Raw genomic sequence first — 26040 nt, 5'->3', positions numbered from 1 at the left:
CCCTCCCGCCCAAAGCTGCGTGATTTCTGGGACAAACGGGCGGCACAGTTGGCACCCAGAGGGGGAACTCAGATCCCCTCCCCTCAGGCAGCTGGGGGTCCCGGGGTCCCAAAGCCCTTGCCATCGGCCACTCGGCTGCCCTTTCCCCCAGGAGCACGGCTGGCCCACTGTCTTTCCCATCGACGCAACGCGTCCCTTCCGGATAAACCCAAGTCCTCCCCTTCCTTCCTCGGATGCTGCCGGTGTTCTCCTTGCCTTTGCCCAGCTCCCCATCTTCCTCCTCCCGCTCCCCCACCCCCTCCCTGCCCGCCCAACCCCACACCACCTCTCCCACCCATCAGAAGTTAATTCCTCAGAAAACTTTCCTTGGGAGCAATTTCCACTTCTTATTATGCCCGCTGCGCCGGCCCAGCTCGGTGCTATCTGTCTCCCTACAGCAGGGAAGACGTCTGACACTTGCCTGGAATAGCAGAGGTGACAGGGGGGGCGGCCGCCCACTGGGATTACGATAAGGGCTGGCAGGCCGTTTGGTATGCCAGCCCAGGCCACACGCTCTCTCTTCCATATTGGGGTGATAAAGATGATTTTCCATGCTGGTCCCTATCTCCTATCAAGACCAAACATTCAAATGCAGCCCTACGTTTTAAACCCTCCTTCCCCCTGCAAGATACCACCTCCTCCAAAGGAAATTGAACCTTATGATTTGAAAGGGAAAAAAAAATTAATTGAAGTAGCCAGGTCATTCCCTCCCTATGACTCTCGGATTTAATGAAAAAATGGAGATGCTTGTGAAGCTAGGTGCGCTTGTGGGGTGTGGAGGGAGAGAGAAGAGGGCTGGGAGGTATTTACTGGGTCGGCTCTGAGGAGGCTCCCCTCCATCAGGAGGGTTTGGGACAAGGGCACCGCGTCCCAACCCACTTGCCGGATGCTCTGACCTCAAAGTTGTAAAATCAGACATCAGTTCTCAGCCCAGGAGGAAGATCTTGACCCAGAAGAGAGATGCCGGGTGGAGGGGTGGGCAGGGAGGGGGTGTGACTTCACTTCCCATCTTCATAAAATTTTACCAAAACAGAAAGGCTTCAGGAAGGTTTGGGTTCTTTTTGTTTATTATTATTATTTTTTTAGAGTTTCAGAATTGTTTCCTGGGTTTGGAGTCCGTCAGCAGAATATTTATTGTACTCTATGGTGCATTAGTAACAAGATTGTCTTCCCTTTCCACAGCCGACTTCAAACCCCCGTCTATCTGGAAGGAGAGTGTATTAAGTAGGAAGATTCCTTTTTTGCCAAAGTCAGCAGCTACGGCAGAGACACCCCAGCTCCCGGAACTCTGGCTGCAGTGGCATCACCCATGGGACCTTGGGGGACGGGGGAGGCGGCCCTGGCTGGACCTGGCACCCACTGCTGTCCTCATTCCTCTGGGCCACCGTCCAACCCCCAGCTTCGCCATCCCAAATTCTTCAGATGTCAGCAAGGAGCCCCTGCCCCTCGGGGTCTCCCCACCGCTCCCAGCAGAGCCCCACACCCCAGAATGGCCTCAGCACCAGCCACAAATTACAGCCCAGACAAGCGTGGATTACTGGCCAGCAGGAAAGGGCTGGGGGGGGCGGAGGCAGGATGAGGAGGTGGCCCATCCTCCCCTTCCTGCAGGAGCAAAGGAACAAAGGGGCCAGAACAGAGAGGCTGGCCGTGCAGCCAGCTGCCCTGCCCACAGCAGCTTCCCATACAGGTTTTACAGGTCTGCCGCAGGGAGAAACACAGCCACAAGCCATTAATTACAAATTGGTTCAGGAAAGGCAAGGCTGGAGACACTATTTATACATCCCCGCTCCAACTTCAGGTGGAAATTCCTACTCTGGACAGGATGGGCCCCAGAGCGAGCACCGGGCTGGGAGCAAGAGCCCAGCATATCCATTTGTTCGCTGGGTGACGTCGGGTGGGTCCCTGCCTCTCTGGGCCTCGCTTTTCCCCATCTGGCAACCAAGCGGTTGGATTAGGTCAACTCTAGAGATATTCCTGATTCAGATCCTAACAATAATTAAATAGTAATAATAACAACAGCCATAAGAACTACCACATGGTGAGCACTGAAGGGTGGCCGGGGCCGTGCTGTCACATATATTATCTCACTGAATTCTCCCAACAATACTGTGGGCTGGGTATTATTATTCTCATTGTGCAGATGAGGGAGGAGGAACAGAAGTAGCAAGTGCAGTGGCCCCCGGAGGTGGAGCAAAGCCTTGTCACCGGGCAGGCAGTGACGGTACCCAGACCTCCATCCCGCCTGACTCCAAAGCCTCCTCTCGTGACTCTCGGTGTAACCACCTTGGATGGTTCTGCGGGTCTGGGATTATCCATTTATCTTCCAACGTTTCCTCATCAATTAAAAACAAAGAAAGAAATATGTCTAGACTCTTAAGACCTCCGAGAATTTCCTGTGCTGGGTAGTACTCTCCTGCGCCTATGCAAACGTCAGCTGAAAGATGGGAAAATCCAGGTCTGGGTCTTTATTCTAGGAGGTGGGGAGGGTGTGGAGAAGGCCACCAAATGCAGTTAGTGGAGGCCCCACCTGCCCACGGACCCTATTATCATGCTCCCCATCTTCTCTCCTCCTCCAGGACCCACCCCCCCATCCCACCAGGCTCACCTCTCCTCCCACTGCACCAGCATCTGGGGCAGGGCTTCTCAACTTCAGCACCACTGACCTGTTGGGCAGGTAATGCTATGTTGTGGGAGCCTGTCCTGTGCATTGTAGGACACGGAGTAGCATCTCTGGCCTCTACCCACTAGATGCCAGTAGCTTCCCCCTCCTACCCCCAGAACTGCGACAACCACAATTGTTTTCAGGTATTGCTGAAGGTCCTTTGGGGGACAAAATCACCCCCCGCCCCATTGCTCTAGTAGCTAAAAGTACAGGGACCAGGCTACCCTGGTTCAAAAGTCCCTCTGCCACTTACAGGATAGCATTTGGTGAGCCACTTTACCTCTCTAAAGCTCAGTCTCCACATCTGTAAAATGGGGATGGAAATAATATGCAAAGACATGGTCTAAAGAGTCCATGAGATAAAGCCTGTGAGGAGCACATGAGGTGCTTAGCCCAGCACCTGGCAAACGTGCTTAACCAAGGAAACGGTCCTGGGATGGGAGGAACAGATAGTGTCACCCAGAGAAGAGTAACCTCAATGACAGAAGTCACTGGAGCCGGGTCTGATGTCTTCGTGGGCTGGGAACAGCACAGGCTGAAAAATGTGTGGACTTTGAGATCTAATCCTGAAGACCTTGCTGGTCACATTGTCCAGTCCTTTATCAGAAGACCCCACATCAAGGATGGTTTTCTTTCACTAGATCATCAGTTCCCAACCAGGGCAGATTTCACCCTCAGAGGACATTTGGCATTGTCTGGAGACATTATTAATCATGACAACTGAGCAGGGAAGGAGCTGGGAGATGCTTCTGGCATCTAGTGGACAGAGGCTAGGGATGCTGCTAAACATCCCACAGGACACAGGACAGCCCTCCACAACAAAGAGTCATCCAGCCCAATATATCACTGGTAACTAGGTTGATAGACCCTGTATCAGATTGATTAAACCACTTGCTTTCCCTTTTTGCCTTGTCCACTAGGAAGCTCAGAGCAAAGTTCTCAATTGCCATAGCTTCTCTCAGCCTAGGTTTCTGATTCAACTCCTTCCTCTACTCCCATCTTCAATCTTCTTTTATCCTTCCTTCAATAGGCCTACAAGATTTTTGTCTCATTTAATTGTGTTTTATTGTTCTAGGGAAAAGAGGGTGTATAAACCAAACCAAAACTAAACTCTGTTTGTTTTTTAAATGATTTTTAAAGTTGTTTATGGTTTGCAGTCTCATTTATAACATTTCATTCTCTCCATAGCTGTGCAAAGCAAGCAGGTGAGGAAACAGCCTCAGCCAAGTGACTTTAGGAGTAAATGATGAAGCTGGGACTTACACCTGCATTGAGTGAGTTGCTGGAGACTAAATTGTATTGATTTTCTTAGACAGGGAATAGTAATAACTCTTAATGCATTATCTGACTTAACCAATTAATTCTCACAGCAACCCTTTTTTAAAAAATGACATTATTACATTATTTCCTTTTTTAAGAGGAGAAAACCCAACATACCTAAGTGACCCAGATGATTAGCACATTTGATGCTGTCAGCCCACGTTTCAGCCAGCCCTGTCTTCACAGTGCTCCCTGCCCTCCCATCCAATCCACCAGGCTGCCTGAGGGGAATACCAGCCTCAAAACCGCAGGTATAGGTATATGCATGCAATAGAATATTATTCAGCCATAAAAAGGAATGAGGAGCCGATTCCTGCTACAACACAGATGAAGCAGGAAAGAGTTATGCTGAGCAAGGGATGCCAGATACTAAAGGACACATATTTTATGGTTCCATTGATAGGAAATATTCACAATAAGCAAATCTACAGAGACGGAAAGTAAATTAGTGGTTGCTAAGGGCTGGGGTCAGGGGAGGAATGGGGAGTGACTACTGATGGGTATGTGGTTTCCTTTTGGAGGGGTGAGAATGTTCCAGAACTACATAGTGGTAATGGTTACACAGCATTGTGAACGTACTAAATGCCACCATATAGTACAGTTTAAAATGGTTAAAACATGGTGTGTTTTATATATATGTGTGTGTGTGTTTTCCCACAATTGTTTTAAATGTAAAGAAAGAATGAGAGACAGAGAAAGAAAGAAAGAAAGAAAGAGAAAGAAAGGGAGGGAGGAAGGAAGGAAGGAAAGAAAAAGAAAGAAAGAAAGAGGAAGGGAGGAAGGGAGGGAGGGAGGAAGGAAGGAAGGAGAAGAAAGAAAAGGAAAGAAAGAAAAAGGAAGGGAGGAAGGAAGGAAGAGAGAGGAAGGAAGGAAAGAAGAGAGAGGGAGGGAGAGAAAAACCAGTCTGACTCCTCTGGGCCAGGAGTGTATGTGAACATCTTTTTCTTTCTTTTTCTTCCATCTCTCCATTTTGGAATATTGTTTGCACAGCAAACCAATCAAAAAAGGAGGAGCAGGAGGGGGAAAGGAGAAGGAGAAAGAAGAGAAAAACAACAGCCCAAACCACTGGAACAGCTGAAGTCTCGCTGACGTTGTGGGGAATCAACAGGTCAAAAAGGTGATGCGATCGGTCTGTCAAAGGGTTATTTTGTCTACACAACACGGCACAGCTGGTTCGAAGTTTGGGGTTTTGTTTTCTTTTCCCTTGCTTCGACTGGCTGCTTTAACTTGGTGAATAAGCAATTTGAGAATGACTAAGGAAAAATAATATTTTTACTCAAGCCCAGGTTTCCAAATTGCCCAATTAATAGAAGAGGGAAAGTCCTTTCTGTGAGGGATTTGGCCTCAGGCATTTGAAGCCAGAGTGAGTTTTGGTCCCACTCCAAGCAATGGGAAAATGATGCAAGGGGAGCCCATGGGGCTTCACTGTTCCCTGGGGCCAAGAGAGGAGGGTTTTACATAACAGGTGTGCCAGGGGGCTCATCACAGCATTATTTATCCGGGGGGTAGGGGAAAGCAATCACAGAAGTCTCAGCTGGGATAGCTAATGACACTGCACTCTATCCATACAATGGAACATGATGCAGCTATTAAATATGCTGTCTGGATTAAAATAAGAATAAAACAACTGAGAACGTGAAGATATATTTTCCTATAGATTTGAGTAAAAATAGCACTTGAACCCATAGTAGGACTGCAAATGTAGGTACAGGGAAAATATTAGAAGCAAATACATGAAAACAAGAAAATGCAGAGAATGATGTCGTGGTAGGCAGTCTTTATTTCATTCTACGTACTTTGCAAAGAGCAAGTGTTGCTTTTATAATCCAAAAACAGCGTTTTCAAATATTTTCAGGGAATATCAAGGACCAGCCTTCCCTTTGAGATGGCTTCCAGCTTGCAAAGGGACTAAACTCTTTGCTCTATGCCTGTCATGGCAGCCGCAGTGGGGGAAAGCCAGATCACAGGCAGAGAAGCCATTTAGCTGCAGGCTGCTCCTGGCCACCTCCCAAAGATGCTGCCTCAGCAGACAGCAGCAGACAAACCCAGTCCTAGAGGGCAATGGAGTTTTGGTGGGGGGGACACATAGCCTCCCTCCGGGAGTACATGGTCCTCTCCATTCTCTGGTTCCACCCATGATGGAATTCTTTCTCAGAGAGAATCAGGACCATCCTTTTCAATCTGAGTGTAGGTGGTTCTCCCCCACCCCCACCCCCCATGCCGCCTTCTCTCTAATGCTTTCCACTCTTGCTTCAGCCGCTTAACTGGTCGGGTGTCCTTGGGCAAGTCATTTGAATCACCACTGTTAAAAAGAAATACAGTCTGCCCTCTGTCGCCACGGATGCCGAACCCACAGATATTGGACCCGCAGATACAGAGGGTGGGCTGTACTCTGTTGTGTTGTGCCATTTTACATAAGGGACTCAAGCATCTGTGATTTTTGTACCCATAAGGGCTCCTGGAACCAATCCCCCATGGATGCTGAAGAGGGGCAAATGTAGTTGTTCCAGTAAGATTCAAATGAGCAAGTCCTCAGATCTCCAGTCTTGCCTGTGACTTTAACCCTGCATTCAGGCCACTCTGGTCTACTTAGTCACCTATCTGGACAACCCTCTGAGCCAGGTGCACCTCTACCGACGAGAAACAGCTGCCCAAAGCCGCACAGCTGGAAGACGGCAGAGTTGGGATTTGAACCCAGATCCCTGGACCCAGGGCCAAAGCCCCTTTGAATTGTTTCTCAGTTTTGTGTCTACATTGTCCCTCTGGCTATGCTGCGGCTTGGCGATAAATGTCACATCTGTTTCAGTAAACATTTGTGACAAATCTTTAATAATAATAAACATTGATTGGGCAACTACTAAGTGTCAGCCGCTGTGCTAAGTGTTTTCCACACATCACCTCATTTAACCTTTCATCAGTGGGCATTCTCATCCCCATTTTACAGATGAAGAGATGAAGAGATGAAGGCACAGACAGTCACCCAGTATCACACAGCTGGAGAGTCAGGGGATCTGAACCCAAGAGGGTCAGATGTGTAGAAGATTAAGATGATTAGCCCTATGGCTTGGGACTTACAGCTGGGATCTATATAGGACTGGGGGTAATGGGTTCTAAACTGACTGCCCTGGGTTGGTTCAGCCAACAAGGCCACCGGAAATCTTGACCCAAGGATCTGGCTTACAGGTGGGCAGCAGTGCCCTGGGCCTAAAGCCGTTGGTACCCTGGGTCCCCCATCACTCAGCAGAGGTTATAGGGGCAGGGAGCACTAGCCAGGCACGGACTGCTGGACACTGTGACCCCGCTGTAGGTCAGCGGACATCACCTAGCTGAAGATGCTCTTTACCTTGCAGCCCGAGCACATGGCCCACCGGCAAAGTGTAGGTGTTCGCTTCTCAACTTTTCACACAACATGGCATGCACAGAAACTGATAATACTTGGGATAAATCAGACGTGCAGCTGGAGGCAACTGGCTCAGCCCCCCACTCACACCCCAAGTTTTGGGGGGTCAGATCTTGGCACACGAAGTGGGAGGCTTGGTTCAGGAGCATCCCTCCACTGCCCTCTCCTACCCCTACCCTCTAGGACTTACTTTTCAGTTGAAGGGAAAATAAAGAATTTGCCTCTGGAGGGTTTTTAAAGGACTCCCAGTTCATTCCAAGGACGCTCTGCTCTCCTGCAGATTCCTAGCTTTAGTGTAAAAGCTTCGGTGTCCATGAGCACTTGAAGAAATGCTTGACTTTCCAATGAACACATTTGAATAGCCCATAATTCATATCAAGCATCTTTTCCGACCACAATGCTATGAGATGTAGAAATCAACTACAAGAAAAAACTAAAAAACACAAATACGTGGAGGCTGAATGGTCCATATTTTGCAACTCACAGCAACCAACCCAGGATCAGTCAACACTTTTTGGTTAACATATCTTTCAGGGAATAAAGACAACTGAAGTCCACTTCTTTTATCTGTATCCGTCTGCATCTTCTATGGATTTCAGCCCACATCAGTCTTTAGGGCACAGACATGCACAAGTGTGCACCCACACACATTCTCTCTTTATAATTCCACGAGTTTCTTCCCTAAAATTAATCAATATATGAAACACAGCTCCGGGAACCTTCTCAATCAAACCCAGCTCTGGAAATTCAGAACAGAAGGAAATGTTCAGGTTCCAAATCACAGATGCAGGCTTAGGGACCCTCTGACCCTATAATTAAACAGAGGAGCACACTGGGGCCCAGAGGGAAAGTGACGGGCCCAGAGGGGAAGTGACTGTCCCAAGGTCATCTAGTGAATCTGTGCTGGAGCCCAAGTGGGTCCCAGGTCCCCTGGCTCCCAGTCCAGCACTGCCCAGAGAGGTACAAGAATCAAGGTCATTGTCTAAATTGCAAGGAGATGAATACACTTCTCCATCCCCGAGGAGAGCCAATGGAGGGAATCTTCGCAGGCACAATTGCCACAAAAAGTTTTCAAAGATTTTCCTAACCTAATATATGTAAAGAAATCTTTGGAGAGCATTCCCCATTAATCAGCTGTCAGCAGTGTTCTAAGGGAGGGGAGGGGAAGGGAGACTAACGCATTTCCCAGAGCCTGTCTTCCGGATTTCAAAAACGAGTTTAGCAGAGCCAGTCACTTTGGGGGCATCTGAAAAAAATGAGAAATGCCTCTCACGCCGTCAAATACTCTAACCCAGCACCATGATCCCTCTGATTTAGTGACCCTCACCCTTTACATAAATCAGAATCATCTGGAAGGCTTGTTAAAACACAGATCACTGCCCCCCACCCAGAGTTTCTGATCGAGAAGGTCTGGCGTGGGTCTTGAGAAGCTGCGTTTCTAACAAGCTCCCAGATGATCTGATGCTGCTTGTCCGGGGAACCACACTTTGAGAATCAGTGTTCTCCGCCACTGAAGCCATTGGAATGGTCCAGACAAAAGAGTGAAAAAAACTACTTTCATCTGGGAGGTGAATAACACAGTGGTCGGGCATAAGACTCCAAGTCAAGCAGAGGTACTGGTACCTGAGCTCTGCCATAAACTGCAGGAGTGCCAGCCCTGGGGCTGGCATATCATAGGTGTAGGGTAAAGGTGTGTTTCTGGATGCTGTCTTGGTTGTTGGGTGGAGGTAAATCACGCTTAAACTATGCCAGTGCTTCCCCACTCCCTAAGTGGAAAGGAAGGGACAAGGGTCTAGGAGAACATCAAGAATGACCCATGAATCTCATTTCTTTGCCTTGATACTGGCTTGGGGGGTAATTAGGTGCTGAGGCACCAACATGGGCCCCAAGTCTGTTTCTTTTCATTTGTAATAACTTTCACGTGGATGTCCTTATTCTTTAAAGTTATTATCCTCATTATAGAACATTTAGAAAATGGCTGGGGGCCAAAAAAAGAAAAATATCACCCGTAAGCTCACCCCTTAGTTGTACTTACTCATCATTTTGGTCAACATTATTAACATTATTCTGGGGTTATTTTTCTTTATTAAAATTTATTTATTTTATTTAATTTATTTTTGGCTGTGCTGGGTCTTCGTTGCTGTGTGCGGGCTTTCCCTAGTTGCGGCGGGCCGGGGCTACTCTTCGTTGCGGTGCACAGGCTTCTCGGTGCGGTGGCTTCTCTTGTTGCGGAGCGTGGGCTCTAGGTGCGCGGGCTTCAGTAGTTGTGGCACCCGGGCTCAGTAGTTGTGGCTCGAGGGCTCTAGAGCACAGGCTCAGTAGTTGTGGCGCACGGGCTTAGTTGCTCCGCGGCATGTGGGATCTTCCGGGACCAGGGCTCGAACCCGTATCCCCTGCATTGGTAGGCGGACTCTTAACCACTGCGCCACCAGGGAAGTCCTGGGGTTATTTTTCTACGCATAAGTTTTTTGGGTTTTTTGTTGTTTTTTGTTTGTTTGTTTGTTCTTTAAAGTAGGATCGTGCTGTTCTGGACGCTGCTTTTTTTTCACTCAATGTTTCATGAACATTTTGCCAAGTCATTAAAAATTCTGAGAGGTAGTATAGTTCAGTTAAGAAGACAGATCTTGGGGGAATTCCCTGGCAGTCCAGTGGTTAGGACTCACCATTCTCACTGTTGGGGCCTGGGTTTGATCTCTGGTCGGGCGGGGAACTAAGATCCCAGCAAGCCACGCAGAGCGGCTGGAAAAAAAAAAAAAAAGACAGACCTTGGATCCAGACAGACTACCTGAGTTCACACTGAGGTCTGCCATTGACTAGGTAAGAGACCAAGGAAAAGTTAACCTCTCAGTGCCTCCTATTCTTCCCCAATTGGGATGATAATGTTAGTATTTATCTCAAACAGTTGTAAGAATGAAATGAGCTAAGCATTTAGAATGGTTGCTAGCATGGAGTGAAAGAAACATTACCCAAATGTTACTTCTTTCATTACGTGTCTTTGTCATGGTTCCAGAGTACTCCACCATATGGAAGTTTCATAACATATTGGCAATATCCTCTTACTAAAGATTTTTTCCTGTTTTCCCTACCGTAAAAAAAATGTGATGAACATGCTTATATCTTTGCCTGTATGCATGATAAATTCCTAGAAGTACAAAGTGATGGCCCGAGGATGGTTCTAAACATTTCCGGAGCTTCTGAAACATACTTTCCAAGTTGCCCTTCAGAAAGCTGATACCAATGTACTCTGCCACAAACAGTATATGAGAGTCCCAGCTTCCAGAACTCTAAGCAACCCTGGATAGTATCATTTTCCCCCTCACAACTGCCACTGTGATGTATGAGCATGGTAACTCATTAATTTCTTTTCTTAGGTATCTGGTAAGACCAACAATTTTTTATATGCTTCTAGCCCTCACATATGTCTTCAATAAATTGCCTGTCCATGTCCATTGACCAGGTGTTGTTCATCATCCTCATTGATTTGCAAGAGCTCTTTATATAGCAAAGACATTAACCCTTTGCAGCAGAGATGTTGAAAGTATTTTCTCCAGTTTGTCATTTGCTTCTCAATTCTATTTTTGGTGGGTTTTTCCACCTTGTGTGTTACTTCATTCTCCTCAGGTCCATTTGGTAACCAACCAGGGTAGCCATAGTTTCCTCCCCCATCAGCATCTTTCCTGCCCAGTTCCATCAGCCTAGGGCCCTTTTAAGTTTGTAGCCTGGGGCTGTCCCTTGGACTTACTGCCCCCTACATAATGAAAAACCCCAGATTGGAAAGTGGTCTCTCAGATCTCTCCAGAAGTCCGAGATGACCCCAAATCTGCTGGGCTCCTACCCCTGCTGGCTGCACAGGTCACAGGTCATCACGCCCCAGTGAGCCCCAAAAAGGATAACTCAGGCCCCCTGGTGATAGCAGTTGATGCCAGCCAACTGGTTTGGCAGCTTGCATTTCTAAATTTCCCTGATAACTTTTGGTGGAATGTAGGTTATAGCCCAGGACTGCAAGAGGAAAAATACTATCCAGTTGAGGAAAGCAATGAGAGCTGTCCTTACTGAGCCCTACTGAGTGCCATTCGCTATATGTGCCTTCTCTCTCCAGCAATCCCCACAAGTTGTTTCTGTACTCATTTTTAACATGAGGAAATGGAAGTTCAGAGAGGTTAAGTCACTTGCCCCAGGAAACCCAGCTCCTGAGGACTGAGACCGAGATTAAAATGGAGCTCATCAGGATTTAAAGCCTGTGTCCTCTTGCAGAGCCCCACTCACTGGACCTACCTGGATTTAACCCCCAGTTTGCCACCTGCTTGCTCTATGACACCAGGAAAGTTGCTTCACCCCCTCATCTTCAGCTTTCCTTTATCTGGGGAGCATAATAGCCTGCCTCTACCACACCATATTGAGGTGAGAATCAAGTTTTTAAAACATGGACATGAAAACTCCATAAACTGTGAAAGTGTTCAACAAAGGTGTAAATGCTAGATGAGTTCCACAGAGTCACTCATTCACTCACAACCTTTACAATTTGTGTCAAGTTGTATCAACCTGACTCCATCATACATAGCCGGGTGCTTATATTTACAGGACAGATCACCAACCCCCTTCTCACCCTCATAATCACACTCAATCATTCATTCAACAAATAATCACTGTTTTCCACGTCCTGGGGGGAGAGGCAAACTGGGTCTGTAACTTTAGGGAACAGAACTAACGCACACACATGCACACATACTCATGCACACACCGTACACACACGCACACACCATGCACGTGCGCACACACATTCTCATCTCCATTTGAGTTTTCCTTTTGAGTGTCTTTCTCTTCATGGCTGGGAACCTTGACTCTTCTGAGGTCTCAGAGACATGGAATCCCTGAGTTCACTTGAAACCAGGTCCCCACACCTTCCCCCTCCTCCAGTGAGCCCAGCCTTCCCGACACATGGCAAATCCGTGTTCATCTGAGTCCCCATACCTGGGGGTACAGGGAGGGCAGGTGTGGCCCTGCCCTTCCAGAACGTGGCAGCCAGAGGCACCTCAGCTTCTACCCAGCAGAGCATCCCACAGAGGCAAAAATGAGGCCCTTCAAGATCCAACTGTGCCTGCCCTGCAGATTAGATTCTTCTCTGCCTTTAAACCGACACTACTTGTGTCAATAAGGATAAATCTCAGAAACATTATGTGGGGCAAGAAAAGCAATTTTCAGGGTGAAACCTACAGTATACCATTACATAAACTGTAAAACCCACATATTTTGGGCTTCCCTGGTGGTGCAGTGCTTGAGAATCTGCCTGCCAATGCAGGGGACATGGGTTCGAGCCCTGGTCTGGGAAGATCCCACATGCCACAGAGCAACTAGGCCCGTGAGCCACAACTACTGAGCCTGCGTGTCTGGAGCCTGTGCTCCGCAACAAGAGAGGCCACGATAGTGAGAGGCCCGCGCACCGCGATGAAGAGTGGCCCCCACTTGCCACAACTAGAGGAAGCCCTCGCACAGAAACGAAGACCCAACACAGCCAAAAATAAATAAATAAATTAATTAATTTTTTAAAAAAACCCCACATATTTCAATGTAAAAAGATAGTAAAATTATAAAAGCATGTATATTACTTTCCTGTGACTGCAGTAACAAATTACTACAAACTTGGTGGCTTAAAACAATAGGAACTTATTCTCTCACAGTTCTGGGGGTCACACTATCACTGGGCTAAAACCAAGGAGTCACAAAGCCAAATCTATCCCTTACTTCCTTCAGTTTCTGGTGGCTGCCAGCATTCCTTGGCTTACGGCCACTTCACTCCTGTCTCTGCCTCCACGGTCACAGCGCTGTGTCCTCTGTCTGTGTCAAATCTCTTTTTTCTCCTCTCTTATAAGGGTACTTGGGATGATATTTAGGACCCTCCCAGATAATCCAGGATAACTTCCCCATCTCAAGATTCTGAACTTAGTCCCATCTGCAAAAATCCTTTTTGACTTTAAGGTAATGTTGACAGGTTCCAGGGATTAGGACCTGATACCTCTGGGGGCTGTTATTCAGCATCCTTCAGCATGTATAGAAATGATACACATCAAATTCGTGACTGTAGTTTCTTCTAGGGGAAAAGGGAGAATGATGGAGCGGAGGAGAGCATGAGGGTACCAACCGTGTCTGTAGGTGCCAATTCTATTTAATGTCTGTGTGAAATACTTAATAATTTAAAAAAAAAAGTTTTAAACACTGCCACCTCCTAGCAGTGTGACCCTGGGCAACCTATTTCACATTCCTGGACTTTCATCTCCTCCTCTGTAATATGAGGCTACTGAAACCTACTTCATGAGTATGTAGGAGCATTCAATAGTATAATGTTTATAAAGTGCCTGGCAGGTGTCTGGCTCATCATAAGTCATCATTATTATTATTGCTGTTGTTGCCTTTCTGAAATTGAGGAGCATTTTCTACAGCACACCTATGGGCACGTGTATGTGGGCACGTGTGTGTGTGCACGTGTGTGCACACACACACACACACACACACACACACACACACACACACACACATACTTCCTGAGTGAGAGAAATAAGTTTTTCTGCTCCAAGCTCTGGTTTCTGAAACTCAGCATTGGTAGGGAGGTGGGGTGAACAGGCGAGCTGAAAACTACAATGGTGGAAGCGGGGGGAGCCCCTTTGCAAAGGCACTTTTTGATCTGCTCTAACTGCCGCTATAGAGAATTAGATGGAATTCATTTTTATGATGAAGGAATTAATGGTTATGGAGAGAATCGGGTTCAGGTGGAAGACTTGAATCCAAAGAAGGGAATAAAGCCTTGAAATTCAAATGAAAAATTATTATATAAGCATAAAGGAAACCTATTTTACACCTGTAAGACTAAATGTATAAATATGAACCAAATGCTCCCTCTGGGAAATGGGGATTGTGCTTTTAATTCACCTAGACAAATATGAAGTGCTCTCTCCCTTCCATCTATACATTCCAATGAAGACCTGGCACCTGCCGGGGGCTCCAGAGTACCCCCCAGACTGGCCACCTCCTCCCTCAGGCTAGGCACCTTCTGACTTCCCCAGAGCCCCCAGGAGGGGGCTGGGCTCCTGAAGCTGCATCCCTGGACAAGGTCATCTCAAAGGCTCCCTCCCAGCTCTGGCATGCTCTGGTCCTGCCGTCCCTGTCCCCCAACCCAACCCACCCACATGGACTCCCATGCAAGATATAATATCCTATGGTCGTTAGGATGTTTCAGTTTCATTCATTCATTCAACAGCACCTTCTGAGCACCTGCCATGTACCAGTCTCTGTGTTCAGTTCTGGTGATGACCCAGTTTACAAAAAGGGGAAACAGAGGCAGCAAGAGATGAAACGGGAGCAGGAAATAGGGCAGGCTTTAGAGTCAAGGAAGCCTAAGTTAAAATCCCTTCCCTACCACCTGATAGCTCTTTGACCTAGGACCAGTCTCATTTTGACCTTGGACGTCCCTGAATCTCAGTTTCCCACTCTGTAAAACAGAGATGCTGATATCCACCACCCCAAGTGGCTTTGAGATTAAACGGGCTTGCCTGAATGCCGGGTGCAGGGCTGCCGTTCAAAAACACGAGTTATTAACATTGGTGCCCAAGGTCAAAGAGTAACGTGATCATTCAACTTAGCCCTTTCTCGAGCATGCTCTGTGTTCTAGCTCAGCCCCAGAACTACAGAGACAAATACAAAAGGAACCCAGTGGCCAACTGTACAGAGGAAGCAGGAAACAAGGGAGCCAGCACGCACTGAGTGCCGACTGCAGACCAAACATTAGCCTAGGTGTTTGCACCCAGCTCACCACTGCTACTCAAGATGGTACAGATTGGCATGTTTTGAGATCCATTTGAGCATCTTTCTCTATTCATATATGGCTATTCACCCTCCTCATGCGCCAAGAGATTGAGAAAGTCTTAGCACACAGAAGGCACACCAAATGTTCAATATCCCTACCAATCCTGGCCTCATAAGATTCAAGCCTAGGTCTCCTAGCCTTTTCCCAAGTCCAGATATCCTGCTTGAGCTAGAATCATTCATTCTTTCATTCATTCATCCATTCATCCAATGAATATTTATTGAACATCTACTAGGGAAATTAGGTGACAGCAGGGAATACACAGAACAAGTGCTCCTGCATCCAGGAGAAGAAAGACCCCTCCTCACTGAGTAGGCCACGATGGAGGAGGGGGCTTCCCAAGGAGAGGAGGACAGAGGAGCCCTAGGGACCAAAGGAACCCCATCCCATCAGCTTCCCCTTAGCAGCAAGCCCATCTGAGGTGGGAACCCGGCAGTGTTTGATCTTTTCATCCTCATTCCAGTCCCACTCTACCCCCCAAAAGCCTGGGGGCCTGGAGGGAAAGTTCGTCTGGGCTTGTGGGCTTCCCTGGAATGTGTGCACAGCCACGAGCTCTGGGCCAGCCGGAGCTGGGAGCCGCCACCCCTTTTTGATTTGTTTAATGAAAATGCTTTGCCGGTTCCATAGATGCTCAGCTGTGATAAGGTAATTGTCTGAGGGCGCAGTCTACAACCCATTAACACTGGACTCGGTGCAATTGAACTTGGAGAAATGATCTAAAGGGGCCGGAGAAGGCAGCCCAGTGCGATCCGACACTTGGTCTTTTGTTCAGGCAGCTGGGAGCTTAGGAGATTTCCCTCCCCAGGCTCCTCAATGGATCCAGCAAACAGAGATTTCTGTTGCACACACACACATCCATCTCCTCAGATCTGCGTGTGCGCCTCACACACGTAACATGCACACATGCCCATGTAGTCATTTGCTCTCATACACTCTCATACGGGTACCCACATGCTCTCAGCCTCACATGTTCCCACATACACACTCCGATACACAGTGACCTCCATCCCACTCCCTTCCCCTTAGGCCACTGGGGCCAGATCGGAGGGGCATTCTCCTCTTCCTGGGGAGGCCCTTTGCCCAAGCCAGAAATGGAAAGGAAAGAGGGGTTAATGGGCAGAGGAAAGGTTTTTACAGATATTGGGGAACACACCGTAAAGATGGCCTTGGCTGCATTTCTGAAAGCCAGTGGAAAAGCAGTTAGCAAGAGAGGGAAGTCCAGAGGAGCAGAGGAGAAGCGGGGGGGTGGGGGGGGGGAAGGATGGGGATGAGGGGGAGGCCCTAGCAGTCGGCCACATCAAGGTGAGTGACAGAGGCATCTTGGCACCTCTAGGCTTCAGCCTGTCTTACCTCCCAGAATTTCAGGAGGTAAGAAGTTCCCAGGACCAGCCTGAGAAGGAGGAGAAAGAAGAAGGGGGGGGGAGGGGAAGGAGGAAGAGAGGGAGGAAAAGGAATAGGTGGGGAGGGAGGAGAAGGAAAGGGAGGAGGAAAAGGAGGATGGAGGGCCAGGAAGAAGAAGGGGAGGAGGAGGCTGCCTGAGATCCTGATGAACAGTGGGCCTGGGAGAAGCCTGATTATGATTATTGTTTTTATTTACTTTGGGAACTGGAATCCAATGCATACGATTCTATTTTTCTGGGGAAAATTAAAATGTCAAGCAGGGACACATCCCAGTTTTCCATTTCTTCCTATTTGGGTTTGGGCAAATATTTCAAGGTCACTCTGAGAATAGTGCTACTTCTTAAGAGGAAAAAATAATAAAAGATTCTGGGGAGTGGGGAGGGAAAGGTGTTCTTTCTCAAGGGTGCCTCTTCCAATGCGGCCCTGAGGAATTCTGGCTTCCGGAACCTGGAGCGCCTGGAGGGAGCCTCCAGAGGGGCCTTTGTTCACGGATATCCCATTTCTCTCCCCACCCCCACCTCTCTCATTATCAAACATTTGAAGACTGAATAATTCCGTTTGTCGATGTCTTTGGCCGCAGCCTCTGAAAATGCAAAAGGCCCCACCGAAATCAAAACCGCTGGTTTTCAAGGTGGATTTATCACTCTTTAAAGGAAGATTTATTGGGTGATCGCTTTCAAAAAGTGCTCATAGCACAGGGATCTGAAAGAAGGAGTGTCCTCTCCCTTGGGCAGGGGGAAGGGACCACTGGCCACCTGGGAGCCTGGAAAAGGAGCCCCAGTGGTGGTCCTTACTGGTCTCATACTTCCCATCAATTTACAGCCAGAGAAAGGCCAACTTCCCCAGCTGAAGTCAACCTGGGGTCTTGCCCCGACCCTTGGGCCTATGTCTTTCTCTCCCATTTGAATTGGGGTTGGAGGGTTCCATTTGGGAACTTGGGGAAAGAATTCCTATTTTTAGCATTGTTGTGGCCCTTAAAAAAGAGGTGGGGGGAGAGCTCAGACCAGACAGGGACAGGTGGAGGTAGGGGCCGTTGTTCAAGCCTTTAGAGCACTAGGACGGACTGATTTCTGCAAGGAGTGGGTGGTGGTGGGGTGTGGGATGTGTGTGTGCTGGAACCAGACTGGGCTGGGCCAGGACAATCTCCTTTCAAGAGTTTGAGGTAGATGCCAAACACAGGAGGGTCCCTTCCCAAAGGTCTTTGTCCAGCCCCATCTGACCAAAGGGCTCCCCGGGGATTCAGGTCTGAGTTACAGCACCGAGAGCAAGGGAGGCCCATACATACTTCAGGAAACCATGGAGTTGGGGGATGCAGTGGACAAAATGGGCAGTGGAGGAGAGGAAACCGCCGGGGAGACGTCAGAAAGGCAAGGAGGGAATGAGACAGTGGGGGACAAAATGATGGAGAAGCCCATGAAACTGACTGTAGGGGGACAGAGAGGGACAGAATAGTGTGTGTGAGAGACAGACAGATGGAGAAAGGGAGAGAGAAGGAGAGGGAGGGGGAAAGAAACAGGGAGAGAGAGAGATTGGGGTGAGGGGCTGAAGGGAAAACTTTCCCAGCCACGTCCATCCCAACACACACCATCGCGCTTACAGCAACGATTGGAGGTCTTAGGAGCTGATTAACATCCTGTGGGGAGTGAAATGGGGCAAGGGGGTTAGTGAAGGGAACTGAGAGGAGGGGGAAAGATCCCCCCTCCAGCTGCAGCCGCCCCAGCTCCCAGGTGAACCCCCCTTTCCCCTGCTGGATGTGAAATCGCCATTTCACTCCGCCACACTTCTTAATTGTTGCAAAAATCATTTGTGAAATTGGTCTCCAACAGGCGAGAAAGGCCAAGCTCATTCCGACAGACACCCCTCTTTCCCTCCCCCTCTGCCTGCCCAGCGGGAGGCCACGGAATCCCCCAGCAGCGGAAACGCAGGGTTGGTGCTGTCAGCGCGGGGTTTAGGGGAGCTTGCTTGGGGGTCTCCCTCGCGACTGGACCCGCTGCTTTGAGTCTTCTGCAGCAGCGGAGGGCGGGGACCAGGCCAACGGTTAGGTGGCCCCCGCGCGGGTCGCCTGGGGTTCCAGTGTCCCCGGCAGCAGCCGATCGGTGGTGGCCCTGAACCAAGGGGTCCGGCTTTGAGCTAGCCCCATCCGGCTCGGCAGACGAGCCCGCGCCAGCGGCCAAGTCCTCCAGGAGGGACTGAGTCTTCAGCGGCCGCTCCTGGCGCGCCCCAGAGGGCTTCTCTCACCCCAGGGAACGGACCAAATCACAGCTCACACCTTCTTGATGGGCGCATAGAGCTTTGCTAAGGCAACAAGGAGGAGACTCCAAAACCTAAATGCAGACACAGACCGTCACTTAGAAGCACACACTTACTCAAACTGGCATACAAGCCGACAGCAGACCTACACACAAACCCACCTTCACCTGGATACAGACAGACGTGGGCATAAACCTATATTCACACACAAACACACTGGCCCGTTCCATCCACAAATACAGAGAAAAGGTGCCTTAAATACTTACTCGCCAAGACAGAAGTTACTGATGGATGAATGAATGAATGAATGAATGAACAATATATATGTGTGTATATATGTGTGTGTATATTACATACTTAGGTTGTGTGTGTGTATCTGTGTATATATATAGCCACCTCTGGAGGTCAAGACAGGCCAGACCCTCCAGCAAGATGAGATGTAAAAGGGACTCAAGGCTGACTCATCTTCCCCAGACATACACATTAGAGCTTAAATATCATCTTCCAATCTCTCTTGGGGCCAGTGGATACACAGTGGGGTAGCACCTCCAAAAAGGAAAGTGTCCCAGAAAACCTTGTAGGGTCCCTATAACTCAGGCAGCCTGGCAGCCTGGTTTGGGAAAGGCACTCGGATGTTCTCCTGTCCAATTCTAAAGCGACTTGGCCTCCCCCCACCTCAATTCTGGGGCCACTGGGGGTGTGAGTTTAACAGCTTTTCAGCAGGCCCCCATTTCCAGAAGGCCTCCCGACCCCTCCATCCCCACCCCCAGCCGAGAAGCCCCTGGTACTGGGATAGAGGGGAGAAGAGGGAGTTTGTCACATGCTGAGAGGGGCAAAGGTCACAGGTGAGGAAAATGGGAGGGGAGAGGGGCACGCGGGGGCCAGCCTGAGGAGCGCTCCCAGGCCAAGAAGAGGCTGACCCCAGCACCGGGAGAGGGCGGGCAGGGGGCAAGCTGCGGGGTTGGGGGCGAGTTTGAGGGCTGGGTTTATTTTATTGTATTTTGCCTCCAGCGCTGGGCCGGAGACACTCTTTCCCGGGGGAGACAAAAGACCTGCAGTCATGGCGTCCTGCCCCGCTGGGAGGGCGTTTCGCCCCCAGGATTCGGTATCCCCAGGCAGGGACGTCCGGTCACTCTGGCACGGGGAGAGCGAGGGGGAGAGCGTAGAACTGCAGGACCTCCCATCACCCCACTCCCACTCCCCACCGATTAACTGGGGCACCCTCCCCCTCAATCCAACAGCGGAGGAGCTCAGAATTGAGGAGCTCGGGGTGGTACCAAGTCCTGACCACCCCGTCCCCCCAGCTTCCCACCCCTCTGGACCCCCAGATCCTGGGCACCCACTTGCTGTTCCGCCTCAGGGCACCGAACTACCTGCTGGAGAGGGGCTCTGGATGTGGGCCGGGGGCCTGAAGAGGAGCGCGGGTTTAATCCCGGCTGGGGATGGGTGAGGGGAGGGGAGGAAAGAAAGAGATGGGTCCCTAACACTCCCCGAACCTCTTTCTAAGCACTAGGCCCGGCCATCATTCTGGGCTTCTCAGACTGCAGGGGGCCAGGCAAGAATGGGACACCGGGGCTCAGAGGCTATTTCCCAGAGAAAGTCATAAACCCCTCCCTTGAAGCCACCTAGGCTAATTCCCGGTGGGCCCCACCAGCGGAAATTTCAGAGTGTGTGAGTGAGATGAGGGTGAAGACGTGAAACACAGCGGACTCTGATTCTGGGAGGCTAGAGAAGACGCGAGAATCCAAGGGAGCCACCAACGGGAGGCGGGCATTCCCATGCAGCCGGACTGCAGAGCGGGGCCGTGGGCGACCGGGGACTGGGGACTCCGCGGACCCGGCCCATTCGTCAAAGGAAGACACTGGGACTGAGTTGGCCCCCTCCCTCCCTCCCCCCTCCCCCAGTCCCCACGCCCCGCCGTTGCTCCCTCTGTTTTAACCGGCAGTTCAAATTCTCCCCCAAAAGCGAGGTGAGCTGGGGATCAGAAAAGAGGAAAAAAATATTCGTTGAAGATTTCTTTTCGTTATTGGTCCTCGGCTGCCTTCCGCCCTGGCCCCCTTCCCTCCTCATGAATAAAAGAAAAGTCCGAACCTATCAGATCTCATTCGCTGCCTCCTCCTCCTCCTCCTCCTCCTCCGCGTACTCCAGTGAGCACTTTTGCACAACTTACCCGGCGGATCGCTCGCCCCCTCGCTTTCCCTCTTCTCCTCCCAACCTCGTCACCCCTTATCGCCTCCCCTCAAGCCCAGAAACCCGAGAGGCACCTTCTTCCCTCCCCAAGTCTTCTGGGGGGCGGGGGTGTGAAAGCTGGTGTGTAAGGGAGTAGCGAGTGTGGTCTGAGAAAGAAGGCGTGGAGAGGAGTGGGAGAGGACAGGGAGGGAGGGGAGCGAGAGCGAGGGAATAAATATATAAATAAATTCGAAAAAGAAATCCACTCCGCAGCCTCTCGGCTCAGAAACTTTGGCCCGGAGCGCGAGAGCGCATCGCTCGCCTGTCCGAGGCTGGGGGCCCTGACTCCGGCCGCGTCCCCCCCAACCCCGCTCCGCGGCGCGGCCTCGTCTCCCGCTCCTGCCCGGCGCATCCGCCCGCACAACTTCTGGCCCAGCGGAGCGGGCAGAGGAGGCCTTGGGGTTGGTGTGTTTGTTTGTTTGAACTTCGTTGTCGCCACCTTCCCTCCCCCCCCCACCCCCGCCAACCTCCGCCCCTACCTCACCCCCCTCCCCAGCTTCTGGACGCGAGCGACCGCAGCCGGGGGTGGGGGGATGGGGGTAGGGAGTGTTTGCGGAGGGGAGGGGGAAGAGGTTTAAAAAAAAAAGAAGGAAAGAAAGAGATCGCAGCAGGGGTAAAGGGAGCGGACGGGAAGCGATTTTCGCCGACTCTGGATTCGTCCCCGGCGTGCGCAAGAATGGCGGCCCTTCCCGGCACTGTACCGAGGATGATGCGGCCGGCTCCCGGGCAGAACTATCCCCGCACGGGATTTCCTCTGGAAGGTAAGAGCGTCTGGACTTGCCTCGCTTCCCTCCTCCGCCAGGACCTCGAGGTCCTTGGAGAGGTGGCGATCTTCACGGGGTGGTGGCGGCGCCAGCGGCAGCAGGGGAGTCCCCTTCCCTTCTGGATCCAAGTCCGGGCGCCGGACCCAGGAAGTTTCTGGGACCGACACTTGTCCGTTTTCGCGTGGGTTTCACCCACCGGTGGCCTCAGCTTCACAGGTCCAGGATTCTGGCCTTTACCCGCGGGGCTGAACTCCTAGTAGATTTCGGCTCCTAGTCAATTTCAAGTCCTAGTGAGTTTCAACTCTGTCCACTATTTTTGGATACTTTCCACCTAATACTTTCTCGGCTCTCTGCGTTCGCCAGCTACGTGCTTTCTACTCTTGTTTTGAATTGTTCTTTTCACCTCTGGGATGGTCTTCCAGCCCCTTCTATTTCGAAATACCAACAATGTGTGATATTTTATGCCTAAACTAGGACTCTGCTTTTGGGTCTGGAAACAAACTAATTTGAAACAATAAATAGTAACGATTTTCCCCCAAAAGTTTCCACTCGGGCTTCCGAACTCTGGAAATCTCTCGGGGGAGACCTCAAGACGGCGAAAGGGCAGGGAAATGTCCAGACGAGGGAAAAGTGTTAGTTTTGTAGTGTGTCCTCCCTAAATATCCAGCATCCGGGGTGAGCAGAAGGGACAGGTGGTGAACCGGCTCCGGGCTCTAGCAAGGGCTGGGAGCGCACCTTTCCTGCGTTTTTGTTTTGTTTTCTTTGTAAACTAATAGAAGGCCTTCAACCTGTCAACTGAGGGATCACTTGGCTTCTGGGGGTAGGTAGCCCAGGATGTCAGAAGTGGTTAGAGAGAGGTGCGACTTTTATTTTTTAATTACTCTTCTTATAATTATATGAGCCCCTTGTGCGTGAAGAAGGAGAGAGAAGGCAAGGAGGGGATGGATGGACAGGCAGCCTGAGATCTGGGGAGGGGGGGGTCCCTACAGCAGCTAGACGGCGCGGGTCCCTGAATTAGATAGAGGCGAGGAGAGTGGCTCCGTGATCAAGTGCGCGCGAGCAACCCCGCAGGCGGGAGAGCGCACAAGCCCGGGGATTTGCCGTAGCACTCTCCTGTAGCGAATGCAAGTAAAACAGGCGGCCGAAGACGCGCAGCGGATTAGGACAATATTTGCCCAACATGACGGAGAATACTGAGGAGAGCCGAGTGCCGGTCGCTAAAGAGGCTCTTGAATATAAAGTTGTGCGCTGGAGAGCTCTCCAGCGCTAATGGCATATCCCGCCACGGAGACCGAGTGACTCTGACTTGGCGACGCACGATTTCTGATTAAATCCGAGGGTGGCTTCAGACACCTACTTTTACGAAGAGGGGTGTGGGGACCGGCAGAGCCAGGGAGGAGGCGGTAGGAACAGCTCAGCAACGGAGCCTCTTCTCGCCTCCTCCCTTCCAATTATACTGTCAGCTCCCTCCACTCGGGCGGCTGTGAAATCGTTCTAATCTGCCAGATCTCCGCAGCCGCCGAGTCCCCAAATTGGGGGGATCGAGGCCGGATTAGTGCACCGGGTGTCCTCCAACCTCCTGGGAGGAAACTGTGGACTTTGCATTAAAGCTTCCCAGGCGTTCTCCCCTCGCTAGCACACATCAGGCGAGTCTGTCTTCCTGGTTCCCAAAGTCACCCACACCCAGGGACTCTGGCCCATCTGCGCACCAGCCTCTCTGAACCTGCAGGGACAGTTCATGGGTTTTTGAGGCCAAATGAGTATTTGATTAGAAGCTTGCCGACAATGGGGCATGTCCCCAAATCATCCCAAAACGAAATTCGAACTCTGAGAGGGGTTGGAAGGAAGGAGAGTCCTTCAAGGGACAGCCAGGTGCCCCCAGAAGTAGCAGCCAACGGCATTCTGTTGCTGGTCCCTCTGCTGTGCCTTGGCTGTTCAGTTATGGGTAGGACAATTCTGCTGCCCAAGCCAGGGCTGTAACTACTAGTAATCAACCAACCCCTTCTGGGCCCCAATAAAATGGATCAGACTTGACCACTTAGAGCATGGAACTGACCAGATGGGCCACATCTCACCCATTATCGGCTTCTATAAAAGGCAAGTGGACCTGCCGCCCAAGCTGTGAACCATTGGTCCCAGAGTCCCCAGGCTCCGCCAGTCTCCAGGCTCTGCCCTCTCACCTCTGTCTCTCTCCCTCTCCTTCTCAGAGGCATTCAGATCCCCCAGGTGTGTCCACATTCCCCATAGTGTGGCAGGACTGGGGACACACAGCATCTGTGGGGACTCTTGCAGCCAACCCTGACCCCTCTCTCCATCTCTGCCAGACCTTCCCTTGGCTTCATGACAGTTTTTTCCCTGACCTCTGAACTGCCACAGCTTCAAATGTGGGGAACTGAGATCTGCTTTCAGGGGTCTTGGGGCTCAAACAAAACTGGAGTCAAAAGGGCTATACTCAGTGTCTCCTCCCCATCCTCACCCTGTGCCTCTCTTTTTCCTCATCTCCCCCTTCCTTCTCCAGTGTCCACCCCACTTGGCCAAGGCCGGGTCAATCAGCTTGGTGGGGTCTTCATCAACGGGCGACCCCTTCCTAACCACATCCGCCACAAGATAGTAGAGATGGCCCACCATGGCATCCGGCCCTGTGTCATCTCCCGCCAGCTGCGCGTCTCCCATGGCTGCGTCTCCAAGATTCTCTGCCGCTACCAGGAGACCGGGTCCATCCGGCCTGGGGCCATTGGCGGCAGCAAACCCAGAGTGAGTGTCTTTGCTGCAGAGCTGGCAGCCAGCTTTCCCGTGGTTGGGGTATCCTGGCTGTAGCCCCTCTCTCTACCCTGTGTCATCCAGTAGCACCGGGGAGGGGGTCTATATGCTTCCTATGGGAAGGACAGTGGAAGAGGGTCCCCACCCCCAGACATCCTCCATTATTTGAATTTCTCAGGGATGGGGATAACTGATGTCCAGATTGCCTGAGAGGCCAATGAGTCATTCCTGTGCTGTCCCTACATCTGCCCAGACCCCCTATCACCATCCCGGACCAGGGGAAATCTTTCCCCAGTCTTGCCTGGAATAGTGAGGGGGGACCCCAGTCCTAATTAGGTTTCTATTTTATTACCTATCACTACCCTATTCCACATGCCCCAATCCCGGCCGCCTTCCTGGGAGCCAGTAACAGGTTTCTTGAAAGGATAAAGCCAATCTCAGAATGGAGGCATGGTGACCAGAGCCACCAGCCTGGCCTGGGGCTCTTGGGAGGTTGATATTAAAAGTATCTCCCTCCCCCTACCCCATCTTTCCACTCCTACTCTCCCACCTCCACCTCTGAAGCAGGTGGCGACTCCGGATGTGGAGAAAAAGATAGAGGAGTACAAGAGGGAAAACCCAGGCATGTTCAGCTGGGAGATCCGAGACCGGCTGCTGAAGGACGGGCACTGTGACCGCAGCACTGTGCCCTCAGGTGAGAAGGCAGCTGAGCCAGCAGAACTTGCCCGCAGTCTGGCCAGGGCTCAGGTCGTGTGGGGCTGGAGGTGGGAGAGGAGGGGGGATGATGGATGACAGGGAACTCAGAGAAAAGTGAGAAGGAAAAGAACCAGAGCGCAAAGAGGGTGAGGGCACAGGAGGGAATCAGAACTGAAAGGAAGATGGGAAGAGGGAAGAAGGAAAGAAAAGAAGTTAGGAAAGGAGGAGAGAGGAGGAGAAGGAAGAAAGAGAGGGAGAAGGACGGGAGGGAGGAAGGAAGGGAGGAAGGGAGAGAGGAAGGAAGGAAGGGAGGGAGGGAGGGAAGGGGGAGGGAAATGGGGAAAAAATTATCCTATAAAGTTGGGTGGTAAGGGAAGCTCCCTTGGCGCCTTCTCAGAGAAGTGGCCTAGAGAGATGAGTCTGTCCTAGGAGGGTAGATTGGAGGGTAGATTGTGATCTCCCTGGATCTCTTTCTCCAAGTCACCATTTCTATTCTGTTGCTGCCACCAGCCACCAGTGGGTCCCAAATGTGGAGGCCCTGAATCTTGCTGCCTGTGTGGGAGAAAGTGGCCCCAGGTGTCTGTGTGTGTACCTGAGCATTCAAGTGTGCAGGGCTGGGATGCACGCCTGAGTGTGGGGACTACAGCATCGGGGGCTGGAG

General features: G+C 50.8%; 1 protein-coding gene across 4 annotated transcripts in view; it reads left to right on the top strand.

Moving 5' to 3' along the window:
* Window positions 1-20995: 20995 nt before the first annotated feature.
* PAX7 (paired box 7) overlaps window positions 20996-26040 on the top strand; it is a 100358-nt gene continuing 95313 nt past the window's right edge. Inside the window, exons 1-3 of one of the 4 annotated variants that reach the window (XM_082402976.1) lie at window positions 20996-21920; window positions 24442-24677; window positions 25251-25377. In XM_082402976.1, coding sequence (XP_082259102.1) covers window positions 21836-21920; window positions 24442-24677; window positions 25251-25377 — 448 coding nt within the window. In that variant the 5' untranslated portion in view covers window positions 20996-21835. Of the gene's footprint in view, window positions 21921-24441; window positions 24678-25247; window positions 25378-26040 lie in introns of all 4 variants that reach the window. The other 3 variants (XM_082402975.1, XM_082402978.1, XM_082402977.1) reach the window with 3 other exon arrangements.

This window comes from Balaenoptera borealis (assembly GCF_965194805.1).
Source record: "Balaenoptera borealis genome assembly, chromosome: 1".
Lineage (NCBI taxonomy): Eukaryota > Metazoa > Chordata > Mammalia > Artiodactyla > Balaenopteridae > Balaenoptera > Balaenoptera borealis.
This window is presented reverse-complemented; position numbering and strand designations above follow the sequence as displayed.